This window comes from Antechinus flavipes, chromosome 4, assembly GCF_016432865.1.
Source record: "Antechinus flavipes isolate AdamAnt ecotype Samford, QLD, Australia chromosome 4, AdamAnt_v2, whole genome shotgun sequence".
Lineage (NCBI taxonomy): Eukaryota > Metazoa > Chordata > Mammalia > Dasyuromorphia > Dasyuridae > Antechinus > Antechinus flavipes.
Genome location: NC_067401.1, coordinates 327,725,737 through 327,736,114, shown reverse-complemented (window position 1 = coordinate 327,736,114; position 10,378 = coordinate 327,725,737). Strand labels below are relative to the sequence as shown.

At 34.4% G+C, this 10,378-nt stretch overlaps 1 protein-coding gene across 1 annotated transcript; it reads left to right on the top strand.

Moving 5' to 3' along the window:
- Positions 1–774: 774 nt before the first annotated feature.
- On the top strand, positions 775–9,444 carry LOC127562272 (EH domain-containing protein 1-like). Its single transcript, XM_051997862.1, has 2 exons — positions 775–2,302; positions 8,297–9,444. The coding sequence occupies exon 1, from the start codon at positions 802–804 to the stop codon at positions 2,284–2,286; it is 1,485 nt and encodes a 494-aa protein (XP_051853822.1). The 5' UTR covers positions 775–801; the 3' UTR covers positions 2,287–2,302; positions 8,297–9,444.
- The last annotated feature ends 934 nt before the right edge of the window (positions 9,445–10,378 follow it).

The following is a 10,378-nucleotide window of genomic DNA, read 5'->3' as shown; positions in this document are numbered from 1 at the left end:
ATTTTCTTATCCATTAACTTATTGTCTAGTACTTTCTTTTTTATGTTCCAAAATTATGTATTATGTTCTCCTAAGTATTATTCTGAGATTTGTTAGACCTTGCTCAAATATTTTATTATATCAGATAATCCATTTGCAAACAATGGGTATTTCAGGGGTATTTTCACAGGCATTTCCTGGGATACTCTTTTTCCTCATCTCTGCCTCCTGGCTTTCCTAGCTTCCCTCAAGTCCTAGTTTAAATTCTCCATTTTATAGGAGGCCTTTTCCCATTTCCCTACCTTAATTCTAGTAGTCTTTCTTCTATTATTATAAATGTATCTTCTCTTACTTGTATATATATATATATTTTATGTGGTTTTTTTTTCTTCATTTTTTTCCTTATTAAGACTAGACAGGTTCCTTATGAATGATAACTCTTTCAATATCTATCAGTCTTTCTAAGTCTCTCTCTCAGTTTGTCTCTGTAACTCCCTGTCTCACTGTGTATGGCTCTGTGTCTCTCTTCCTATCTCTCTTTTTCCTTTGTGTGCTCAGGGCTTATTTAGTGCTTGGCACATAGTATGTTTTTAATGAGTATTTATTGATGAGTCCCTTTTTTTTTTTTGAGTACCAGTGAGCTGGATTTCTCATTTATCAGATTTGTAACATTAAATAATTAATGGATCAATCAATGAAGAATTCATTAGATCCTTTTTATATACAAAGCACTGCTAGGACCAGAGACATGGAAAATAAAGAGACAAAGAAAAGTTACAAACCTGAGTTCAGGGAACTCACACAAAGCTCTCTCACACTTAGATGAGGAAGAATAGGCAAGAGTGGGGCGTGGGCGGGGCTAGCGCATGCGCATCGGGGGTAGGAGAACACTTTAGGATCCAGAGCAAGGACCACAGCCTCCTGTACCTCCACAGCCTCACTTTTGCTGCCCCCTTCCCAGGTCCCAGCCCTGTCCCATTTTCAGGACATCCTGAGTCTCAGCCGACCACCACCATGTTCAAGTCGTCCAAGGAATCAGACCGTAGGAAGTCTTATCTCTTCATGTCTGTGGCCCAGAGATTGGGACAACTGTATTTGGACAAGCTGCTGCCGCTGGAGGAAGCATACCACTTTGACAGGTTCCACTCCCCCTCGCTCTTGGAGGCCGACTTTGATAGCAAGCCCATGGTACTTCTAATGGGCCAGTACAGCACGGGCAAGACGACCTTTGTCAGTTACCTCCTCGAGCAGGAATTCCCGTGCATGCGCATTGGCCCCGAGCCCACCACTGATGGCTTCATTGTCCTCATGCATGGCGAGGTTGAGAACGTGTTGCCGGGCAACGTGGCTGTGGTGGACAGACGCTTTCCCTTCCGCAACCTCACCAACTTCGGCAATGCCTTCCTCAACCGTTTCGTGTGTGTCCAGCTCCCCAACGAGGTCCTGGAAAGTATCAGCATCATTGACACCCCAGGAATCCTTGCCGGAGAGAAACAACGGGTCAGCAGAGGTTATGATTTCACAGGGGTCCTTCAGTGGTTTGCTGAACGAGTGGACCTTATCATCATGCTCTTTGATGCCCATAAACTGGACATCTCAGATGAGCTCGCAGAAGCCATCCGGTCTCTCAAGAACTATGAAGACAAAATACGAGTGGTGTTGAACAAGGCTGACCAAATAGGAACTCAGCAGCTAATGAGGGTCTATGGGGCCCTCATGTGGTCCCTGGGGAAGATAGTTACCGCCCCTGAAGTGATGAGGGTATATATAGGATCCTTCTGGTCTAAGCCCTTTGTGAATGATGACAACAGCAAGCTCTTTGAAGCAGAGGCTATGGATCTCTTTAAGGATATTCAGAAGTTGCCCCATTATACCACTATTAGAAAAATGAATGATTTGATTAAGCGAGCCAGACTGGCTATGGTCCACGGCTATATCATCAGCACCCTCAAGAAAGAGATGCCCATGTTTGGTAAGGAAAGCAAAAAAAAGGAGCTGCTCAATAACTTGCAAAATGTGTACCAAAAAATTGAACGAGAATATCGTGTTTCTCCTGGAGATTTCCCAAGCATCCCAAAGATGCAAGAACTGCTTCAGGGTCAGGATTTCTCCAAGTTTCAGAACTTGAAGCCCAAGCTCTTTGAAAACCTGGAACAGATGCTCTCCAAAGATATAGCTCGATTGATGTTTATGATAAAAGAAGAAGAGGCTGCTGCTGCTGCTGCTGCTGCTGCTGCTGCTGCCCAAGCTGCTGCCATTGTGGAGGAGACCTCAGGGGCTCTGGTTATGCCTACCGTGACACTATGAATGGGCCTTTGCTACAGTAAGGGGACTGGAGAGATAGAAATAGATAGATAGATAAATAGATAGATAATGTTCATTGCCAAGTCAAGGCTACACACCTTTCCCATAGTTTACTTCCAAAATATAAGATTTTTGTGGTGAAATATGAGATTTGAAAAAAAAATTACAAACTAAGACCACTATAAACATACACATTCTCCTTCCATCCAAATATTTTTTCTTGGTATTATGTTGCTTAAATTGATTTCCCTGGAAACAGCATTATTATATAATATTAAGCATGATTTTCTAATAGGTTCAACTCCCTATAGAACTCTTATAGTGTGCATTGGAAACATTTCAGTCTGGCTCTATCGTTAGCCTCTTTTTCTCATATCAGAATATTTTTGGTCTAGAGCCTGAAAAATAAAATGATTACCTAATTTTCAATTTGTTTGGGAACAGACCATCATTTGTAAAACAAACAGAGAGATCACTTCAAAAAGAGAGGACACTCGAAGCTAAGTGATATATTTCTTCAACTGATAGCCAGTGACCTTTTAAGATGAAAGGATAATAGTCTGCACTGAGAAGGGGGAGAAAGCTCTTTGTGCTATTTACAGGGTTTAGAGGTCATTTGACTACAGAGAGAAAAGGATACAATGGAGGCTGCAGAAAACACTAAAGAATCAAGCAGGATTGTTAGTCTAGATATTCTTGTAGGTCTGCCCATTGACTACTAACTCTCCTCTTTTAACAGACCCCTCTTTTCCCCAAACTAAGGATGAGTTCTGTTTATTGTCTAACTGGGTCTATATATCAACTGTCTATCTATGGCCTCTTTAAGTGTGCAAGTAATTGGTCTAAAGCAGGAGCCAAATGCCATTTCTAACTCATTCAGTATGCTGGTGATCATATAACAGAGCTGAGAGAATATGATGGAGGTCTCATAAAACAAAGTAGGATATTATTCCCAGTCAAGTTTTGTGCTTTATGTACCTCTGTTTGTAAGCACAATTAGTGTCTTTGTTTCCCTTCTGATCCTGGGAGTCAGCTTGACTGTCCCATTGACAAAACTCAAAGAGTTTCCCACAGTCTTTATAAAGCATCCTAACCCATATAGAGATAGCTCTGTCTTCAACACATGAACAACAAAAAAGCTTTAGACAAAAGTGAGGAATTTCTTCCAGCGGGAAATTAAAATCAGGTCCTACTTTTATACTTCTCCTGATAATGGTGAAAAAAAAAAAAAAAAAGAAACAAAAAAATCTTAATTATATTTTATCTGAAGTTAGTGTTAGTCATTTTAGATTTTAACTCTCTTGTTGGTTATACAAATATCAAATCAGAGGTTTATATACATAACAACCTTGCGAAAAAGTTCCTGTTATTATTATTCTCATTTTACAGATAGGGAAATTGAGTCAGACAATTATTATAACCACTCATCAGTAAGTCTAGGGCTCTATCCACTGCAACTCTTAGCAGCATCATAATGAAAAGGTTGAACTAAAGTCTAAGGTCTTTTCCACTTCTAACTCTCTCACTGATTAATTTTTATGGTTTTAGAATGCACTCTTCTAAAAGTCTGGCAATGTAAAAGGTAGGCGCTACAGTGAGTGGCATGTAATAAAGCATTGTGTATACAGTTCTATGCAAAATGCAATTAAAAATTTGTAGATGAAGGTCCTTAGAGATTATTCCAACTCATTTTACCAATAAGGAAACTTTTGGTTTGGCATGCTTTTGTAAAGAAAATGTGGGCACTCTGAGGTTATTAGAGGTAAACCCATTATCTTCATGTTCTCAAATTATTTTTAAATGATTTCCTCAAAGCATTAGATATATCATATATTTAAATTTTAAATAACCCTATAATGTTGGTAAAGTGAATTTACCACTCTGTGGCAAATATAATAGATGGAGTTTAACTTCAAAATCTAAAAAATGTTCAAGATTCTGGAAGAAAGGGTTTTAAATTAATTATACCAATGTAATACTGAAAAATAAGTTTCCAAAATAGTGGTATATAAAACTCAGACTCAAAACTAAACTTTTTTTTTTCCCATTAACCTAAACATAATATTCCCAATTTCAGACTTTAATTTCCTCATCTTTAAAATGGGGATAATAATAAGACCTACCTGTTAGGCCTGTTATGAGGTTCAAATGAGATAATATTTGAAAATTATTATCATAATGCCTGACATAGAGTACTATCGAAATATTAGCTGTTATGATTATGTAATGCAAGGCTCCATTAGTATGGAATTAAAAGGCAGAGAAGGTGTCTACATTTGAGATCTAGCTTGATGAAAAGCTAGGCCAAATACACATGAAATATAAGCACTTACCTTTTAATGACCAAAGGAGGAAAGGTTGAATAATTTTATATGGAAACATAGAAACTGAGCTGAGTTGTGATTAAAGAAAAACCAGATATTTTAAATAAAACTATTTAAATATCATTAAATAATGTTACAATGACGATTGCAAGTGGGGCAATATAATAGCTTGTAAATATCATCACTATTTGGGGTTGGGACATGAGGGAGGTAGCAATTTATAGAAATTAGTGTGTATCAGCTAAATTTAGCATGAAAAAGGCTCCTCCTGCATATGTATCAATTTGGGTGGAAATCAGTGAATCAGTTCTTTGGAGAAAAAGATGTAGAGAATTTTAAAATATTTTACCAATTTGCCTTTGAAGGATTGATGTAAAAAAAACCTACAATCTAGTTTTTTCTCAGATTTCCACTGTCTTTAATCATTCACATTTAAAAAGAGTATTTTATTCACAGTTTACAATTATTTATACTCAGTATTCCCAGACCTCCTCTCATTTCCTTGAACTTTGTATTTATGTCTTTTCAGTATCTAAATACTCTTTAGTTCCCAGTTATCTGGTTTATATAATGAAAAAAGTTAGTTCAGTTTTGTTTAAACAGGACAGAATTTTATCCAAAAAATAATGCACCAGCCTATGTTCTAAAAGCATATTACAGAAAATTAGCTAATGTTGAGAAATCATTTGAATAATAATGTATATATGTATATATAGCATGTTATAGCTTTTATCTCTTTTAAGTCTCACAACATTCTTATGAAGTAAATGTTAAAGATATAACAAATAGTTATGAGGAAACTGAAACTGAGAGTGTCTTGCCTGTAAATCACAGAGCAAGTGGATGTCAGAGACAGGAGATGAACCCAGGTCTTCCTGACTCAGTGTCTAGTCCTTTGTTATACCAGAGACCTTTCTTAAGCTACATATCTGTACATTAGTGAGGATTAAATTTAACTTGGGCTTTTTTGAGAAGTTTTTATTCAGTGTTAGCTTTAATAATTGCATAGATAAGTGAAATGGGGAATAAGACCTTGGACTTGAAGATAGGAAGACTCATTTTCATAAGTTAAAATCCAATTTCCAACACTTACTAGCTGTATGACTCTGGACAAGTCACTTAACCCTATTAGCCTCAGTTTCTCATCTATAATATGATCTGGAGAAGAAAATGACAAATTACTTCAGTATCTTTGCCAAGAAAATATCAAATGGGGCCATGAATAATTAGACATGAGTGAAATGACTCAACAAGAATTATCAAGGATAAATATTTTAAGCATGATAGTGTCTTAAGGAAGCATTCTCAGGGCTTTGCTGTGACATTCCCAAAGGGGTATATATGATATGGGTAATATAAAGAGGAAACATAAATGCACCATTGTTTGTACTTTAGTACAATCTGTACTTCATCAATGAGATTAGTAGATGAGGAGTTGACAACTCCAAATTTTTGCTACTTTGAATGAATTTTTGACTGAGAATTTCCGAGCACACTCAAGTGATAGTTCAATAAATTTATTTCAGATCACCTCAACATCATTCTTTTATAAAAAATTCTTTTTAAAATTTTATTTTTCTCAATCTCATGTAAAAACAGTTTTAACATTTTTTTCAAATTTTGAATTTCAAATTCTCTTATTTCCTCTTCTGGCTCCTCATTGAGAAGGCAAACAATTTGACATGACATTGCATATGTAGTCATGCAAAAAACATTTTCTTCCAAGTCATGTAGTGGAAGAAAACAGACCAAAAAAAAAAAAAAAAGAAAAGAAAAATATAACAGTATCTTTGATCTTAATTAGGGCTCTACCATTTTTTTCTCTGGAGGTAGACAACATCATAAGTCTTACAAATTGTCTTGTATTATTGTTTTGCTAAAAATAGTTGTTAATCACAGCAGATCATCTTACAATGTTATTGTTACTGTGAAAAGTGTTCTAATTCGGCTCATTTCATTTTGCATGAGTTCATGTAAGACTTTACATGTTTTTCTGAGAGTATTCTGCTCATTTCTTGAAGCACAAACATGTTCTATCACAATCATATGCAACTTGTTTGATCAGTTTCTTATTGATGGACAGGATATCCCCTCAGTTTCCAACTCTTTCTCCGCACTAAAAGAGTTGCTATAAATATTTTTGTATATATAGGTTCCTTTACTTTTTTGTTTGTATCTCTTTGAGATACAAGAGAAAAGGTATTGTTTGGTCAAAGGATATGTATGGTTTTATGTCCCTTTAGCCATAGTTCTACGTTGTTCTCCAGAATGGTTAATAAATATACAATTTCATCAGACATACACATTAGTGCTTAATTTTCCCACATCCCTTCTAACATTAGTCATTTTCCTTTCCTATCATATTAGCTAATGTGACAGATGTGAGATAGTAAATTAGAGTTGTTTTAATTTTCATTTTTCTCTTCAATAATGGTTTAAAACATTAAAAATGCTGCGTGACTATAGATACCTTTGATTACATTGTTTGAAAACTGCCTGTTCATATCCTTAGGTAGTTTATCAATTGAAGAATGTTTCTCATTTCTATAAATTTGGCTTGGCTGTATGTCTGAGAATGAAATCTCTATAATAGAAACTCAATGTAATTTATTTTTCATAGTAATGATTACTACTATTTCTTTCTTTCCATCCTATTTTTCCTGTATATTCTGCTCTGTCTCTCTCCTTTTACCTTGTACATTCTTAAAAGTGATTTTCTTCTGACTTCTCCCACAAAACTATCAGCTCCCCTCCTCCCTTCCGTTATTCCTTTCTCTTCCTGTTTTCCTGTATGGTCAGATAGATTTTTACACTCAACTGAATATGTATATTATTTCTTTTTTCAGCCAATTCCTGATGAGAGAAAGGTTCATGTGTTCCCCTCCCTACTTCTCTCATTTCCCGTTGCATTATAAAAAGTCTTTCAGGCCTCTTTTATGTCAGGCAATTTATCCCATTCTATCTCTCCCTTTGCCTGGGAGAAAAAGAGTGCCCACTTTTTCTCATCCTTTAATTTGATATAAATTATGGCATCATACTTCCTAGGAATTCAACATGAAGGTTAACGAATTTTGTCCATTACTCTCCTTTAGAAACCATCTGTATTTGCATCTTGGATCAAGGTGCGAGAACTTGAGTTTTAAGGGAACTCACAAATCACCTCCTTCAATCTCCTTATTTAAAAGGAGATGAGTAAACTGAGAGATGAGTAAACTGAGCATCAGAGATCCTAAGTGATTTGCTCACAGTTGCACAGTGTAGAAGCACTTTTTGTTTTATAACTCAGTTATAATTCTTAGAGCTGCACTTATAATTTGCTATGAGGGGCAGCTAGGTGGCACAGTAGATAAGCACCAGCCCTGAAGTCAAGAGGACCTGAATTTCAAATCTGGTCTCAGACATTTAACACTTTCTAGCTGTGTGACCCTGGGTAATTCACTTAACTCCAATTGCCTCAGCAAAAAAAAAAAAATTGTTATAATAACATTTAGTAACATGAAATGATCTAAATCAAATTCCTTCCATACTGCCTGTCAATTTTCTCAGCATCACTGAATCAGTTATTGAGTAAGTTCTTAACCCAGTTGATAGAATTTTGTGTTTTTGAAAACTAACCTTGTAGATTTGTTTGCTTTTTTATATTGTGTACCTAATATGTTCTACTGATCAATCTCTCTATTTTTAACCAGATCATCACCTCACATCTTATCCCAAGAAAAGTTCCACATGGATAGAGGACTAGACATAAAAGGCCACAAGATTAAAACAAAAGCATGGAATGGTTCTATGAAAGAAAAAATTCATAACTAAATAGAAGGTGGAGAAGAACCCAGAAGATAAAATGGATACTTTTAAATACATATTTTCCCCACAATTAAATCCAATAACTCTAAAATTAAAGGGAAATAATTACTGGGGAGAACAATCTTTGCAGCATATTTCTCTCATAAAATTCTCTTTTCCTAAGATATATAAGGAATTGATTCAAATTCATAATGAGCTATTTCCCAATAGACTAAATTATCCAAAAATATGAATAGGAAGCTTTCCAGAGAAGAAATATAGGCTAGTTATATGAAAAATATGCTCCAAATGACTGATAATTAGAGAAATTAAAATTAAAGATAAGTCTGAGGTTCTGTATCACATCCATCGAATTTGCAACGATGAGAAAAAAAGGAAAATGATAACTATTGATGCACTTTTTGTGGACCGATGATGGGAGTATAAATATTCTGGAAAGCAATTTGTAATTGTATGTGCACAAAAAAAAATCACTTAAATACCACATGCATACCCTCTAACTATACTGTATCACTTTTAGGCATATACCCAAAAAAGATAAAAAGAAAAAAATCCTATATTCCTCTGTCCTACTCCCTCCAAAAAAGAAAGAAAATAATGGCATCTCTTTTTGTAATAGGAAAAAAAAATGAAAAGAATTGTAAACTTAGGGGATTTCCAGCAATTGAGAAATTGCTGAATAAATTGGAATACATGAATATGATAGAAAAGTATTGTGCTTTAAAAAGTGAGGAAACATATTTGAAAGAAATATGGAAAGACTTGTGTGCACTGATGCAAAGTAAAGTAAGCAGAACAAGAAGAAAAACAATTGCTACTATAACATCAGTATTTCAAAATTAATTTTGAAGACATAAATTGATGAAAAGATGAGAACTAAATTTATAAATAACACTTAAAGACAAAAGACTAAAGACAAAATAACTTGGAAAACTATAAGAACTCTCATCAGTATAATGACCATCTATGATTCCAGAGGATTGATGATTAAAGCATGCTACTTACTACTTAACAAGTGATTGATTTCAGGATACTAAATTTTATGTATATATATATATATATATATATATATATATATATATATATATATATATATATATATTGCATACAGCCCAATTATTACTTTTTTCCTTTTTTCTTGGCTATATTTGTTACAAAGAATTGTTTTTCTTTCTTTCTTTATTTTATTTTATTTTATTTTTTGTTTTCCAGTGGGATCAAGGTGGGAGGGAGAGATTTTGTTCATTTAAAAAAATAAAAATAAAAATAAAACAAATGATTATTGACTAAATAATAGTTTTGAAAATTTTCTCTTTCCTCTTTCCTGTCAACATATTTGTTAAGCTTTCGATTCAATAAGTAGTCCTGATATTATATTTCTTGTAAAAAGGCTTTATAACTTCCAATGATTCTGCTATATACTATGTTCTAAATTTCTATTCATACAAAAAATTCTAAATTTCCTATTTGTGAATTTGAAAATTCAAGAAAATTATACTTAGACAATCACAGAACAATTGAATATTAGATCTGGAAGAGATATCCAACCATTTCATTTTGGAACTGGGACAGATTAGAAAACCAAGACTTTAAAGGTTGTAAGGTGGTTAAGTACTGAAAAAAAGTGAAGTCTTCAAATTCCCAAATACATTTCCTTTTCCTTTGAAGGATTAAATACTGCACAGAATAAACTTCTCAATATTGACATGTGGAAATATTTTTCAACCAATTGTCAAATTTTTGACTTTTGAAATGTTGATATAACTAGCTTGATCTTGCCTCTCAGTTTACAAAAACAGTCATGATATGCTCCTATTTCAGATCTCTGCTCAAAATTTATTTCCTATATTAAGGCAAGACAGACTAACTACACCAAACTTGCATGTTCAATCACCTCCATATTTCCTACTTATCTCTATTGTGTAGATGAGGGTGCAGATAAATTTTTCCTCTGTAATTTATGGGCT